Genomic DNA, 17,349 nt, shown 5'->3' on the forward strand with positions numbered 1-17,349 from the left:
GGCTGGTAAGCAAAGACTGTGATTTTCGGATAGAAAAGAAAAAAAGGAACTCATTTTAAAACGATGGTTTGGCCAAAGTTTTCCCAGTAAGATGAGTTTATCTCAGAAGTGTGATTTTGGAATGTTTACTGGATACACATTTACGACTGTCATTGGAGGGGGGAGGGGAGCTCTCCAGGTGCTAATTACTTTAAATGTGGTAATAAAAAGGAAATCAGAGGCTGTCAAATCTTAGATAAAGGCTGGATGGTCCAACTATTTTACTTACAATCTCCCAGCATTTCCACTGCTAAAAACACTTTGTGAGAGGACAGATTGTTCTACGAGGGTTGACTGAAAAGTAATGCTTCCACCTTCATAACTCTTCAAAAGTTGGCAGCACTGGTGTGCAGCAGGTACTGGCTTGTTCCATAGCCTCTTCTCTACAGCTCCAGTTGGCAGGAAGCCTTAGCATTGAAAGGTTGTGTTGCTACAGGGTAAAGTATGGAACCCCACACAGATGGTCGGTCAATGCTATTTAAGCAACGTTCAGTCATAGAATTCTTGAAAGCGGAAGGTGTCACACTGCAGGAGATTAATCAGAGAATAAAAGCAGTTTGTGGTGACTGTGTTGATGTGAGTACTGTGCGTTGTTGGGTGAGAGAAGTTCCTGGCAAATTTCAACTCTGTGTGCTTTCAATTTAGGAGTCAGCATCTGGGGTACCCATTGTGCACAGATCTTCTGATAGCCAAGCAAAGCAATAATGTAACCCACACGTTCTTGTGAAATTCCGATTGTGCCTGCAATTTCTCTCTGAGTGATACGACAGTTGTCCTGAATCAATCTGTCAACATTTTGCTTGTGAAACTCGATAGCTGCTGTCACAGCATGTCCAACTCTTTGTTTGTCATGCAGGTCGGATGTTGCCCCCTCAATATTTTTAAGCTTACTCGTCCAATGACGCACGGTACTCACATCAACACAATCACCATAAACTGCTTTCATTCTCTGATGAATCTCCTTTGCGGTGACACCTACTGTCAAGAATTCAATGACAGCACATTGCTTAAATTGCTTTGACCAACCGTCTGAGCAGGGTTTCATACATTACACTGTAAAAACACAACCATTCAATGCTAAGGTTTCCTACCACCTGGCGCTCTAGAGAAGAGACTATGGAATGGGACAGTACCTACCACATACCAATGCTGCCAACTGCTGAAGAGTTACGAAGGTGGAGGCATTACTTTTCAGTTAGCCCCCTTAATATAAGAAAAATCCTTTTGTTTCCTATCCAGGCTGTTTTCACATATTGTTTGAACTAGTTAGCCCAAAAGAGTTATGCAGTATATATTTTGCCAGGTAATCAATTCTCCTTGAATCCTAGAAAACACTGGTCTCAACCTATCCTGCAGATGGAACAGACTTCAACACTTTTAGTGTGGTGCCACAGGCTCCCACACACTGCACTGATTTCTGTTTCATTTCTAGCATGAACTGATGGACATGTCAGTACTCTAAATCAATTACCTTTTTTTACGTTGATCTAAACAACGTGGGTAGATTTGTTTACACATTTGCTTTAGGTCAATATTCAACAAAGGTGGTACACATCTTGTACGAAGCATTCTAACTATTAATTCTCAAATAAAATTTACTCTATCCTGATATAGCTGTGACACGAGCTATTTCATACACATTTAATCATCAACGGTTCAATATCATATTGTGTACTTTTTTATATTTTATCTGTAGTTTCAGTTTTGGGATGTCCTTCATGAATGTCAGAATTTGATTGAAAGAATTTCAGGATATCATGGTATTCCAGTGAATCCGAACACATACTTTCTTGGAAAAAATTCGGTCACGGTATGCTGACGTTTATGGGAACGATAATATTTTGTAATTTCACAACCAACTGTAATGATAGCGTCTGTAAACCCAGCAGTGACATCGGACGTTGAAGCGAACTGTTCTAAGCAGTCCAAGGCTGTAAACATATCCTGACGGGTAGGTGGAATGGAATCTGTATTCTCTTCCTCTTTACTTTCTTCTGATGGCCCTTCTTCCACCTCGTTCACAGCCTTTGGGACATTCGATTCCACAGAAGCACATACGGCAACATCGTCGTCTACACTAATGAATTCTTCTAAACTAATCCCAGGGTTCGCAACGTTCTGCAGAACTGTCCATTCATCAGGTGAAGTGGCATCTTTAACTCGTGGATATCATCAGTGTTGCTATGTATCCAAGCTCTGTTAAAGCACTTCCCTATATGATGTGGCAATACCGAGTTCCGGGCTGCTGCGATGGCTTTTATTGTGTAAAGCTGATCCCAATTTGGGGTTGCACTATTGTTTTCAGCAGCACGAATTGCAGCCCTTACAAGTCGCTTACGATAAGCTCACTTTATGAGAGAGATTATGCCTTGGTCCAAAGGCTGAAGGCGGCTTGTGGCGTTGGGTGGAAAAAACTGAACCTTTATGTTGGATAAGTTCAGATCACGAACGTTATGGGCAGTACATCTGTCCAATGTAAGAAGAACATGTCTATTTTGAGCAACCATTCGACTGTTGAAACAAAGAAGCCATTTGTGTAATGATGTGCCATCGATCCAAGCTTTCTTGTGGTGAGAGTAGATGCAAGGTTCTTCTTTCTTCTTCTTCTTTTGCTTACACCATAGTCCCACAGCGATCGCAGGGTCGGCGTGGTTAGAACGGATTTGGGAAAGTTAGTTTTAGGGGTGGCCGGATGCCCTTCCTGCCGCCACCCAGTACCCCCAGGAATTGAATCAGTGTACTCCAGCTGTCTGCATCTAGTGTAAATCGTGAAATAGTGCAAACATGTGTCAAATGGTTGCGTAGCATGTAACTGAGGCGGGACGTGGGGACCAGCCCGGTATTCACCAAGCGAGACATGAAAAACCGCCTATAAACCACATCCAGGCTGGCCAGCACACCGGCCCTCATCGTTAATCCACCAGGCGGATTTGATCCAGGGCCGGCGCGCCTACCCGAGTCCAGGAAGTAGCGCGTTAGCGCTCTCAGCTACCCTGGCGGGTTGAGAGTAGATGCAAGGTAAAGTGTCCATATTTATGTTTTTTAAAACAACGTGGTTTCTCGGATTCACCAATAACCCATGGACAAAACTTCTCACTGCCATCAGCATTACAGCAGAGTACAATAGTCACACGCTCTTTGCTTCGTGCTCCACCATGATATTTATCACCTTTTATCCCCAGGGTGTGATTTGGAGGAAAATAGTAGAAAAATCCAGTTTCATTCATGTTAAACACAGTACACAAGGCATACTTTTCCCTCACTCAGTTGAATTAATGCAACCAGCTGTTCGCACTTTCTTCATCAACCTTACTTGCTTCACCACAAATTTGTACAGATGAAATTGAATGTCTCTTTTGGAACTGATACAACCAACCAGCAGAACAACGGAAGTCTTCAATGCCCATATCTTTAGCAATATCATTTGCTTTGACTGAATCACAGGGCCATTTAAAGGTATGTTAGATGCATGCATATGATTCATTCTAATGTCTCTCTGTCTCGATGTCTTCATACTTGGCAGTATGAAGTTGTTTAGATTTGTTTCCAGAACCTGATGCCGCAGCATTTTTTCTCGATTCTTAATAATAATAGATAAAGTAGATTTAGGTATTCCAAACTGCTCTGCAATTTTTGTTTTCTTAGTATCACGGTCCACTTCATCTAGAATCTTAAGCTTTAACTGTTTCCTCTTTGCCATTTTCGCATGCTACGGTACCGGTTGTAACAGTAGTTTTTATTCAGTATTCCACCTCGATACAGCTACGACTAACAGAACACCTGTCAAATTTGGCACTGAGTACATTCCTAAATGCTGCTGCATACATTATTGAATATCTTACAATGTACAGCATACGCTGATTGTTGAGGTGATAATCGCGGCTACCGACCTACAATACGTTAAAAACGAGTCAACAATAAGTATAATTAGCTTTGTAGCTACATTTCCTACATTCATTTTGGAAAAAAATTATGCTTTAGAATACTCCAAGGATGGAAGTTCATGTTACAGTGAAATTTAATTATGCTAGGAACTGAAACAGAGTTCATGTTAACCGATAAAACATACCATAAGAACTAATGTATTCCTGGCGGGACCAATATCTTTTTCGCGTTAACTGCGAGTTCGTCTTATGCGAGTTCGCACTAACGAGGTTATACTGTATTAATACTGTCTGCAAGGTCTCTGATATACAACATGAACAGCAAGGGTCCCAACACACTTCTCTCAGGCACACCTGAAATTACTTTTACGTCTGATGACGACTCCATCTGATATAACATGCAGCATCCTCCCTACCAAAAAGTCCTCAATCCAGTCACAAATTTCACTTGATATCCCATACAATCGCAATTTTGTTAACAAGCATAGGTGTGGTAGTGAGCCATGCTTTTCGGAAATCAAGAAACAGTATGTGTACCTTGTAGCCTTGTTCCAATACCTTCTTTCAGTATGTCGCGTGACAAGAGTGCAAGTTTGGTTTCACATGATTAATGTTTTCGGAATCCACACTGGATGGCATTGAGGAGGTCTTTCTGTTCAAGATACTTCATTATATTTCAGCTCAGAATATGTTCTAAGATTCTACAACAAACCGTAAAGGATATTGGACAGTAGTTTTGTGGATCACTTCTACTGTCCTCCTTGTAGACAGGTGTGACCTGTGTTTGTTTTCCAAGAACTGAGTATGGTTTTATGTTCAAGGGATCTACAATAGATTACAGTTAGAGACGAGAGGCTAACTCGGCTGCAAATTCAGTATTGAATCTGATTGGGATTCCATCGGGCTAAGGAGCTTTGTTCAATTTTAACAATTTCAGCTGTTTCTCAACACCAACAACACTAATAAATATTTCATTTGTCTTTTCAGAGGTACGACGATTAAATTGGGGCAATTCTCTTGGTTATTCCTTTGTAAAGGAACAATTGAAAATGGAGTTAAGCATTCAGCTTTTGCTTTGCTACCCTCAATTTTAGTTCCCGTCTCATTCACTAGAGACTGGGCGCTAACTTTGGTGCCACTAACAACCAGAATTTCCATGGGTTTCATGAATCATCATTTGACAGTTCTCTGTTAGAGTAGCCACTGAAGGCATCAGGCATTGCACTCTTGATAGCCAAACATGTTTCATTCACCATCTCTCTGTCTATAGCCCTCTGCCCTGTTTTACACCTGTTACCTGCAGTAACATATGCATCTAAAGAAGTTTCTTTACAGTGACTGTATACCACACAGATTCTGGTCTACTGGGTACATAATATAACATTACAAGCTCATGGGCAAGTTAGTCATCCAGCTATGCCTGGTATTGTGGAGAGATGAATTTGTTGCATGGTTGAATGATAGGGGACGCAGGGCGCACCATGACCAACCAGCCTGGCTAGTTGACTGTTTCTGCCCCAAGCGAGCTCAGGTGCAGAGACAACGAGCATGTAGCCGCATATGGGTAAATCCCAGAGCTGGGAGTTTGGATGGCTGATGCTCTCATTGCCTTTGTGCAGAATATGCTCCAAGAGACGGAGTGTCGTTATTTTTAAAGATGGCCAACGCCACAGCTCTTTGAGATTCAACAATAACTCACATCAAATATTAATGAAAATCTGAATACATTTGAGATCTCAGAAGAATGAGCTACATCCAATGGGCACAACACTATCACAATATCCTTAAAACTACAGAAATTAATATTTCACAGTTAATAAACATGTTCACAATGAGCCTCTGACTTAACAACTTCAAATGATAGTATTGCACTATAGCTATCAACCCTGAAAGCTACATATCTGTATCTATTTTCTTTATTGATTTATAATGTCTTTTATACTGCTTTCATCACACAAATGTTAGTCAGAATATCCTATTCTCCACATACACACAGCAAATGAATACAGCATCAGCACCTCATATTTTGGCATACTTGTGTATTTCTTTAAAGAACTGTTTATTATTTAGCCAGTAACTTTATTTAAATGGCGAAAGCAAGTACTATTTAGAAACTGTGCCAATGTAAAATTGGTCAAATGCATGTGTTAGTGGACACAACAACTGGAAAGAGAATAAAAATCCATCTCTGTCAAGAAGGAATAAATAATTGTTTAAATAGTATGCAACAAACTGTTGTCATTTATCATGAGCAAACTTGTGCACGAATACTAGTTTAATATCTATGGGAAAACCTTTATTTATGATTACTATAAATTATTTGAGTGTGACAGAATGTTTACAACATTTCTTTGTTTAAAAATTGGTGTAATACATTAGTTTGGTCCGGAAGTGGTCAAGATGAGTCAAATCATGTATGTAGAACCTGAGACTGTGTATATTTGGTGTGGACGGTCTTCGGCCAATGAGAGTTGGACAGTGGTGCAACACTGCTTTAATCAAGGGGAGACTGGGACTCCTCGAGTGAAGAGCTCCATGGGGCAATTCTGGACACTTTGCGGTGAGTTCTAGAAGAAGGAAGACCTGTACCATGTGTGACTCAGTAGTATATGTGATTGTTTCTGGACGGTGAATGGCCGCTACCACATTTTAGCTTATGAACGGGCAGATATACACTCGCATACACACACACATATCCATCCGCACATACACAGACACAAGCAGACATTTTCATGTCTGTATATGTGCAGAGTGCGCGAGTGTATAGCTGTCCTTTTTTCCCCCTAAGGTAAGTCTTTCCACTCCCGCGATTGGAATGACTCCTTACCCTCTCCCTTAAAACCCACATCCTTTCATCTTTCGCTCTCCTTCCCTCTTTCCTGACGAAGCAACCATTCGTTGTGAAAGCTTGAATTTTGTGTGTGTGCTTGTGTTTGTTTGTGTGTCTATCAACATGCCAACACTTTCATTTGGTAAGTTACATCATCTTTGTTTTTAGATATATAACATATTTAAGTGATTGACATTGGAAGATCACAGGATAATGTATGCACAGTATAAGCCACTGAAAATGTGAAATGCTGTTAGATTAATAACCAGTGTAACCACTAAAATGTTGAAAGACAGCATGCAAAGGTGCATTCACTGTGTTGTACAGGTGCCAGGTGTAAGTTTGTGGGATGGAACTCCACGTCTGTTGCACTTAGACAATAAAAGGACAGTTAATGCTGCTTGTGAATGACACTGGAGTTGTTGTCTAATGATGTCCCGTATGAGCTTGACTGATGACAGATCTGGTGATTGAGCAGGCCAAGGCAACATGCTGACATTCTGCAGAGCATGTTGGGTTACAACAGCAGTATGCCGGCAAGCATTATCCTGTCAGAAAACATCCCCTGGAATGCTGTTCATGAATGGCAGCACAACAGGTCCAATCATGAGACTGACATACTAATCAGCTGTTAGGCTGCGTAGGATAACCACGAGTGTGCTCCTGCTGTCATACAAAATCTTACCCCAGACCATAACTCCATGTGTAGGTCCTGTGTGTCTAGGAAGCAGACAGGTTAGTTGCAGGCCCTCAACTGGCCTCATCCTAACCAACACATGGTTTTCCCTAACACAGGTGCACTACAGGGCATCTGCTTGGAGCTGTCCTTGAAGTAATTGATTTGTAACAGTTCATTGGGTCACAGTGGTGCCATCTGCTGCTAAAATTGCTCCTGCAGATGCATTACAATGTGCAACAGCTTGACGCTGAAGATAATGATCTTCCCTCTTGGCATTGTCATTTGGTTGTCAGGAGCCCTGTCTTCTTGCGACTGTACACTTCCATGACCAATGCTGCCATCTATCACGTAAAGTGACTACATTCCTGCCAAGTCTTTCTGCATTATCGCAGAAGGAATCTCCAAATTCTCATAGCCCTAACACACATCCTTGTTGAAACTTAGTGAGGTTTTGATAATGACGTCTTCACCACCATAAAGGCATTTTTGGCTAAAATCAACTCACCAAGTCCAACCTCAAAGGCAACTAATGCTCACAACCATTACAGTGCATACTTAAATTAAACTTGACTTACATCCTCACAGTGGCACTACTATGTGACTGACATGAAATTTTAATACACGCTATCTTTCAGGTCTAGGGACATGCCTGTCAACTTTTGTTAATGTTGCATAACTTCTCTTTGGATCTGAGATTTTTTTCCCCCCCATCAGTTTATTTCCCACAGGATTCTAATGAATGCTTTTCACAGTGCTCTCCAAACTTTCCCTCAATTTGCAAAAACTACGGGACCAAAACAACACACTATATTCGAGAAGACCAGGTTCATAGTTCCTCAAAATACACAAATAACTTCTGTTTTGTAGGAGCCTCCACTCTGTAACTCTGACAAATGAAGTGACAGAAAACCCTAGCATTCCTGTTAACTTCAGATCCATTTCCAGTATATAGTAATGGTTACAGAATTTTTTAGTTACAACTCTTTAATTACAACTCCTTATCACCAAGAACTTCTGTTTCCTCGGGAATTAAGAATTCCAGCCTTCAGTGTTACAAGGGTCTCGAATTCCCATGATCACAGCAGTGACCATCTGTAACTGCAGCTCTAAAATGTGGTTCCTTTAAATTGGAACATCAATAACTATAACTTTTAGAGGCCTTTAGTGATTGAGCTTTAAGATTTTATGCTATAACATGTGTTTTAGGGTGATTATTGTAAATGCAAGGGCATGTTGTAAATAGATTGTCATTTTAATTCTCCATTACTTACATTTTTCCCCAGTTACTTTATATCTGTAAAACCCACATCTGAAACTGATGGCACAAACATTTGTGATGGCATTCATATCAGAAATAATTAGTTCAGACTTTGTGATAGCAGAAATTTTCGTAATGGTGTAATTCAACACTTGGAAGGAAATGAAGTGTTGCACAGTTTCCAATCCCTACACCATGTCAATGTTCCAAATTTATTACAAATTTCTTTACAATATGTTATAAGAGTGACAGAATGTGACACTATTAATTGTGGCCTTATTCTTGGACTCCCTCTCAGTGTTATTTGAGAAGAGAGGATTATGTGCTAGCAGTAGGTTTCACCCAACCGCCCATCTCCAACTATCGCCAACAACGCAAATACAATACTAGACTACATGCATTCATAGCTGTCAGAATCAATAAAGATTCTGCACAGAAACACCCAACAAGGAAGTTGCTAAACTCATGCGAAGCAAAATGGCTTGCTTCAGATCATGAGCCACACAAAATAGTAAACCTGTAGCAGTTTCACAGTGTGTACTACACACGAGAGGTTGATGAGCACATAAGAACTGAGATTTTGATGAAACCTAAATTTACAGATTGTGAGACGTTCATGGAAGGTTACTCAGGAATTATTTGTAAACTATAATTTATAACATATTACATAATGTTTCATGGCATCCTATACTAAGACCCTAGTATATGCATACTGTTTTATTTCCAGAAGTAAATCACCCATCATGTACTTCAGAATGGTATCCTCAGACAGGGCAAAATTATAAGCTGAGTGCACATAGCTTTTGAAATTTGATACATGCATAGCAAGTGGCAATGAAACCTTTGGGAAAATGTTGAGCTGTTCTGTTTCAGTATATGGTTTCAACTCATTTATACTTATGAGTGGAATATCTTGGTAACACTACTTATTGCATTTTCACCTCACTCAACGCTCAGTATCTGTCGAAAGATATCCAAGCTGCATGGTGGTTGACATTCCACATCAAGCTGTAAACCTCCCACCCAGTAACTGAGCAAGTTAGTCAGTTTACTGCAAGAGCATCCCACCTAGAATGGGACCTTGCACAGTAAAGCACTGTGGTGTTCAAAACCTCCTTCTGATTGTTGACTGCCTCACATATGCTTGTTTGGATTCATATTGTATGAATGCAGCAGACATGGTTTCACAGGTTACAGCATATAGCATGTTGTCGCCCCTCTGACTCCCCCCCCCCCTCCCCCCCAAATCACATCCCACGACACCACCACCACTACTCCAAACAATTTTTCTAACAAATGGCACTTGTTCCTTTTCCTCATGCACTCTAAATTTTACCCATTCCGGCACTAGCCACATATTAATTGTGAACATATAAATAATGGTATTATGACATATAATAACTATGATTCAAGTAACGAATCAAACCTTCACCACTGCCTTGGGCAAGTGAACTGATTGAGCTGTATAGGAATGAAACATGGCCTGTCTTCACAGCTTCAATCCTGTAAGTGCATCATGCCTAGATAGCTCAGAAAGTAAAAACACTGCTCATGAAAGACCAGGGTCTGTGTAAAAGTCCTGGAATGGGATACAATTTTTATCTGTCATGAAATTATATAAATGTAGGAAATAGAAAGACGTCGAGCTGCACAATGGTTCACATTACATGTTAAGCTGTAGACTCCCCATCCAATAACTGAGTAGGTTAGTCAATGATCATTCCAAAGGATGGTATGAACACCAGAGAGCTTTACCAGGCATAGTCCTATTCGAGATGATAGGTATTTGGCTTCCTCCGACCTTTTACTTAACTTACTGGGTAAGTTATAGGTGGACCTACATGTTAACATGGACTCCAATCGATAATGCAATTTACCATTTTTCACATTAACAAACACTTAAAGACACGACAAAGTGTCACATAACAATTTTAGGGCAGACAAAGGATCGAATCCAAGACTTCTGGATCCAAGTCTGACACTTTCAGGGTATATATGCGAACAAGGAAAAAAATTCCCAGATTTTTCCCGGATTTCCCGGTTAAAAATACACTTTCTCCCGGGTGAAAACACGTGTTTTCCATGTTAAGTGACAGTATATTTTTCCCTATCAATCCTTTGAATGGTTATGGTTTCATACATAGGCATAGAATTCCCTGGCACTTTAGAAAACAAAACTCAGGGAAAAGAGACAGGTTTTGGAAATAATATCTTAGATGTGAAGCAACATGTACGCTGCGTATTATATAGGCACAACAAAAAGAGTCACACAATTAAAGCTTTTGGCCATTAAGGCCTTTGTCAGCAGTACACACACACACACACACACACACACACACACACACACACACACACACACACGTGTGCGCGTAAACACAACTTGCACACACATCTGAAACCACACTGAACAGCAGCACTAGTGCATGATGGGAGTGGCGACTGGGTGGAAGTAAGTAAGAGGCTGTGGTGGGGAGGGGGAGGGATAGTATGATGGGAGTGGCGAACAGTGAAGTGTTGCAGTTTAGACGGAGGGCAGAAGAGAAGGTGTGGAGGGGGAGAGGGGGTAAGTAGCGGAAAGGAGAGAAATAAAAGAAATAAAAAGAAAGTAAAAGATTGGGTGTGGAGGTGAAATGATGGCTGTGTAGTGCTGGAATGGGAACAGGGAGGATGCTAGATGGGTGAAGACAGGGAATAACGAAGGTTGAGGTCAGGAGGGTTACAGGAACGTAGGACGTATTGCAGAGAAAGTTCCCACCTGTGCGATTCAGAAAAGCTGGTGTTGGTGGGAAGGATCCGTATGGCACAGGCTGTGAAGCAGTCATTGAGATGAGGGATATCATGTTTAGCAGTGTGTTCAGCAACAGGATAGTCCACTTGTTTTTTGGGCACAGTTCGTCGGTGGCAATTCATGGTGACAGACAGTTTGTTGGTTTTCATGCCTGCATAGAATACAGAACAGTGGTTGCAGCTTAGCTTGTAAATCACATGGCTGGTTTCACAGGTAGCCCTAGCCCTGCCTTTGACGGGATAGGTGATGTTAGTGACCTGACTGGAGTAGGTGGTGGTAGGAGGATGTATGGGACAGGTCTTGCAGCTAGGTCTATTACAGGGGTATGAGCCATGAGGTAAGGGATTGGGAGCAGGGGTTTTCTAAGGATGGACAAGTATATTGTGTAGGTTTGGTGGACGGTGAAATACGACGGTAGGATGGATGAAAGGATAGTGGACAGGATATTTCTCATTTCAGGGCACAGCGAGAGGTAATCGAAACCCTGGAGGAGAATGTAATTCAGTTGCTCCAGTCCCAGATGGTACTGAATTACGAGGGGAATGCTCCTTTGTGGCCAAACTGTGGGATGGGAGACTGGGAAGATAAGGCACAGGAGATTTGTTTTTGTTCAAGGATGGGAGGATAATTACAGTCAGTGAAGACTTCAGTGAGACCCTGGGTATATTTTGCTCATCACTGCAGATGCGATGACCACAGGTAGCTAGGCTGTACGGAAGGGACTTCTTGGTATGGAATGGGTGGCAGCTGTTGAAGTGGAGGTATTGCTGGTGGTTAGTAGGTTTGATATGAACAGAGGTACTGATGTAGTCATCTCTGAGGTGAGGGTCAACATCTAGGAAGGTGGCTTGTTGGGTTGAGTAGGACCAGGCGAAACAGATGGGGGAGAAGTTGTTGAGGTTCTGGAGGAATGTGAATAAGGTGTCCTCGCCTTCAATCCAGACAGCAAAGATGTCATCAATGAATCTGAGCCAGGTGAGGGGTTTAGGATTCTCGGTTTTTAGGAAGGATTCCTCTAAATGGCCCACGAATAGGTTAACATAGGATGGTGCCATGCAGGTGCCCATAGCTATACTGCAGATTTATTTGCAGGTAATGCCTTCAAAGGAGACGTAATTGTGGGTAATATTAAAAGATCATACATTATGTCATTTAAAAAAAAGACATCAGAGGATACTCCAAGAGAATTGGATTTTCGTGAACCATACTAAAATAGGCACATTTAAAGTGAGTACTTAAGTGCACATTCGTATGTCCAGATTCCCAATGAAGTAGACCTCGACCTGATATTAAGCTTTTCAGTGTGGTTTTCGGGATGTATATTTTCTTGGAGCTCCAGTACTGTATTATATCATGTTTGGTTCTTTATTATGGCAAAATGCCATATGTGCTAGAAGATGAAAACATGCACTTTAAATGCAGTGAACAGTTGAAACTAGCCAGTACTGTGGAATTAAACATTTTGTTTCAAATGCACTGACTGCCTCTGCGCAAAAAGTTTATAAAAGTCAAATTTCTTTAGGAAAAAGACAAAAATAACTTCATTGTTCCACAAGGCAATTAATACTTGACTGTCAGAAAAGTGGAAATAAAACAAAATCTGAAACTAATGACATATGTTAGCCTTCCGTAGTTATGGAATGCATTTTAATTCACTTGATAGCTCCCAGCCACAGATATCCATTTTGTTTGAATTTGATGTGAGAGTAAATGTGGGGGAAACAGCAAAATCACTAAATGTAAACACAGGTCACGTGGAGACTACCCACTATAACTCAGACTGCGCATCAGCCCCGAATCTACGATATTTGCGAACCAGGTCAATACTAAAAAAAAAATCGAATTTTCACAAATATCATCTTGTAGCGCTTGTTTCTGAAAAGTCTGAAACATAAAACACATGTGTTCGGGGAAATGTTAAGACATTATTTAATCTCAAGTGTGCCAAAGTGCAGTGCCACGCCTCTTCATAAAGCATTCTTCTACCACACGTCACTATATTTCGCTCTGTGGAATTGAAATGTGTATATTTTGTAATGGATACCATCAAACTACATTCAGGACAGTGGAAACTGAAATGTCCTCTGGTGCCTCTCCTGCTCCTAGTCGGCCAGTTTCATAGCCTGCCCCTATTTAAAAAAAATCTCGCAATTAATAGCAGATGGGGTTATTTGTAATCGGGAGAACAAGAACTCTTCAGAAAACTTGCACTCTTTATTGTCTATTAGCTATTAACTTTCAGTTGTGTGTGACATAAAATTAAATATAGGATATATACAACCAATAAAGACAAGAGACAAGCAAGGAAGTACACATTCCTTCAATCCTTAGCTCCTAGCATGTTTTTCCCTCTAATCTTGCTACAGCTTTACATGACATGCTTTCCTTTCTGCAAAAAAGAATCTATAACCTCATTAAAGTTCATCAAACATTTTGCTACATGAAAAATCGAAATGTCATTATCTAGTACTGAAAAGGCTGTTAATACAAAAAATACCCAAGACTGGTGTGGTTTCTCGATCTGATTAAGTCTATTTTGTCACTGTCTGCTAGATAAAGCAAAATAGGCCTTTCTAATATTATAGCAATTTTGTAACACACACCAAATAAACGAGACTGTTTTGGCACAAATGGCTATTTTTATAACAAGACAGAATATAACTCACGAAGTACCAATATCAAATGCCTATTAGTCCTACTAGGAGCAAAAAGCTTTATGTTAGGAAATTATTTCACATTTCATTCATATGCATGAGTTTCTCAAGCATGAGATCATAAAGTAGTATTACGAAATTTTTATATAAATTTGGAATCGTCTTATTCTTCCATAATGTGTGTGATGTTCCCGTTTCTTCTCTTTCCTCTTTCTAACAAACAATCTTATCATCACCTATTCTGTAGTTATTCCTGCCATTGTCAAAATTTGTTCGCCGGTTAACTTCACTAACCCTGTCAGAATCACAGGTTTAGTTACCCCACGATTATTTTCCAATTAGGCGCTATTACGTGTTCGTACAACACATTTTCCGCATTACTTCTAAAACAGAACGTAAGCGGCTGCTAGTTAGGGCTGTATAAATGATCCTTACTAGTATAGCGATCTGGCCAAAAATTTTCTGTCAAAATTTCATTTTCTTGGATACACCGAGAAGACAATACGTAATCTTTCTCACCTGTTATTCCTGTCAGTCGTTTATTTCCATTCTGGTAGTCTGAATCTATAGATTTCGCTGGTAATTATAACAATGCTGATCATTTGCAAACCCAATCAAGTACATAATCAGACAGCAATTGGCATTCATCTGTTCAGCTTTACTCTGCTCAGCTCATTTAGCCCAGTCCCCTTTTGTCTGCGGAAAGTTTATTTCTAGATGCGATGAGGATTCTCCAGACAGAGACATCACACATTCAAAAATCAACTTATGGTTCATTCAGAAATCAACTTGAAATGTGTTCAAAAATGTTCAAAAACCAACAGGGAAGCATTTCAATATCATATGAATAATCAATAGACAAACGTGCGCTGGATGCGAGGCGCTTTGTGAAACAAGTTCTTTTCCTCAAGAATGTGAATTTGGCACCCCCTTTTCCCGATAGCATCTAGCTGCTTGCTGCAACTGCTTGCACAGCCAACAGCCACATTCCTGTAGCCAGAAGCGGGAGAATCTACAACTCAAACGCTTCTCAACTGCGCATGCGCACGAACCCGCTCGTAGCTCTAAAATGAATCTAATGTAAACATTTGTGACTTCACGCTCATCGGAGGCAATTTGTTGTTATGAAGCATCACATAGTCTTCCTAAAGCCTTTGACACATTTTGCTGTTGGCAGACACTTGCATGAGCACTGTGTGTCATCGTTGTATATGGTGCATTTCGTTTGCAATTTAAGTTATTTTCGTTTTTTCTCTTGCTTATGTTTTATTGTTGAAGTATTATTCTGCAGCAGCGGGATACAATAATATCCTTTGTTAGAGTATCAGTTCTTACCAGTTAAAATTATAAAAATTTAACTGAAAACTAAAACAATGAAAAATTCGAGAATTCTAAAAAGTTCCTGGGTATTTCCCAGTTTTCTCCCGGATGAAAAAATTCCCAGGTTTTACCCGGATCTCCTGGTTGTCCTGGGGTGTATACACCCAGACTTTACCACTGGGCTACCAAGCTCCCCTTTTAAATCAGTGTATCTAAAATAGATCATAGGTCTGTGCTTTTTAAGCACTGACATTGACAATCAATTGCAGTCCTATTAACATCCACAATCGAGATTGCCCCAAATACGTGTAGCTTATGTTTTCTCTAATCCAAATTACCCCCTTCTCACACAACAATTTAAGGAAAATGGTTATACAGGAGAACAAACAATAACATGGAATGGCACGAAAATTATGAAAAGGTCTTGAGTGCCTAAAATACACTACAAACTGTAACCAATTTAAGACAAAGGAAGGCTAGTATTTAGCACTCCACCGACAATGATGTCATTAGAGCCAGAGCACCAACTAACATGGGCGAAAGCCATGTGAGAATCATTATCAACTTCCCAAGGAATAAATCTAAGAGCACTATGTACTGGAATAGTAGGTTTAAGACAGAAGTAGACTATGAAGACAGGAGGATCAATGTTGAAGATCAATAGCTGCTGAGAAATTAGGAGACTCTTGAGTATGTGTCTCCTAGTACAAGTTGAGAAGAAGTAACAGTCACAGGGTACTTGCATTATCGGTTCACTAGGCATATGACAACAGTTCACTGGAAAAGAGAAAGAAAGGTTAAGAAGACTAATGACAAGCTCATTAAGATGGAAGGCAAGTTCCCTTTTCGAAGACACCAGCCAAAAACTTGCCATAAGTGATTTAGTGAAACAACACAACATCTAAATCTGGGTAGTGAGATGAGTATTTGATTCCCAATCCATCTCAGTCTGAGTCTGGTGACTTAATCACTGCCAACTCATTCAGCAGTGGAAGAAAATATGGAGATGATAAACTGAGCACTTTCCATGCTGGAAACTGCTTAAACAACTGTAGTAAAGATGACAAGTGATTATAGAATGGTGGGAGCACAGGAAGAAATGGGATATAAGTACAACTGTTGAGGGCTCTAATAGTTGTGTCCCACAGAGTCAGACACTGTTTGCACTGTTAGAAAAGATCAGTGTTGTGTGGTGTGGTTGCTTTTGTGCTGTTTTCTTTAACCTATGTTGATTTCACTTTCAACTTATTTTCTCTTTCAAGATCATCACTCACATTTGACTACTGGATGCTAGAAGCTTATTTATTAATTATATTATTGGATTTATATATTGTTTATTTCTGGATGGATGTCTTCATGTGTATTGTGGGACACACTCACAGAATTTGCAGTGCAAGGCACAAATTCACAGAAACTTCATCAATCTCATGTAATAACTGTATACCAAGTTAACAGACTGAAATGCATGCATGCACACACGCACGCAAAATCTCTTTTGGCAAAAATCACATTTTTATTATCAAGACAGAACAACTAACTTTCACGAAACCAAGCAAACTGTAACAGAAAACTGCTAAGTATTGCATGAAAATGATATCACTTACACACAAAAGTTTATTTGTTTACCTGAGCTTGTTAAAAGAGGGGACATTAGAGACACAGTAAAAACACCACTTCGTACTCACTTCTTTTTCAGTTTAAGACCAATAAATGATTGCGCACATCCAAATTTCACTATTCCATTAAGGACATCTGCTACTGCCGACATTTCCAGCTGCTGAGGTGGCTCTCTAAATAACCTCCAGAAAACTGCTGATAAATCTGGAATTCAAAATGCAAGAAACAGGAAACATGAAGAAAAAATCAAGCACAACACATAATTTCCCAACATTAAATT

At 40.2% G+C, this 17,349-nt stretch overlaps 1 protein-coding gene across 3 annotated transcripts in view; it reads right to left on the minus strand.

Annotated features, from left to right (window-relative positions):
* LOC126328921 (serine-protein kinase ATM) overlaps window positions 1-17,349 on the minus strand; it is a 458,551-nt gene that overhangs the window by 369,693 nt on the left and 71,509 nt on the right. For all 3 annotated transcript variants that reach the window (XM_049996079.1, XM_049996081.1, XM_049996080.1), the window contains exon 6: window positions 17,138-17,273. In XM_049996079.1, coding sequence (XP_049852036.1) covers window positions 17,138-17,273 — 136 coding nt within the window. The remainder of the gene's footprint in view (window positions 1-17,137; window positions 17,274-17,349) is intronic.

This window comes from Schistocerca gregaria, chromosome 2, assembly GCF_023897955.1.
Source record: "Schistocerca gregaria isolate iqSchGreg1 chromosome 2, iqSchGreg1.2, whole genome shotgun sequence".
Lineage (NCBI taxonomy): Eukaryota > Metazoa > Arthropoda > Insecta > Orthoptera > Acrididae > Schistocerca > Schistocerca gregaria.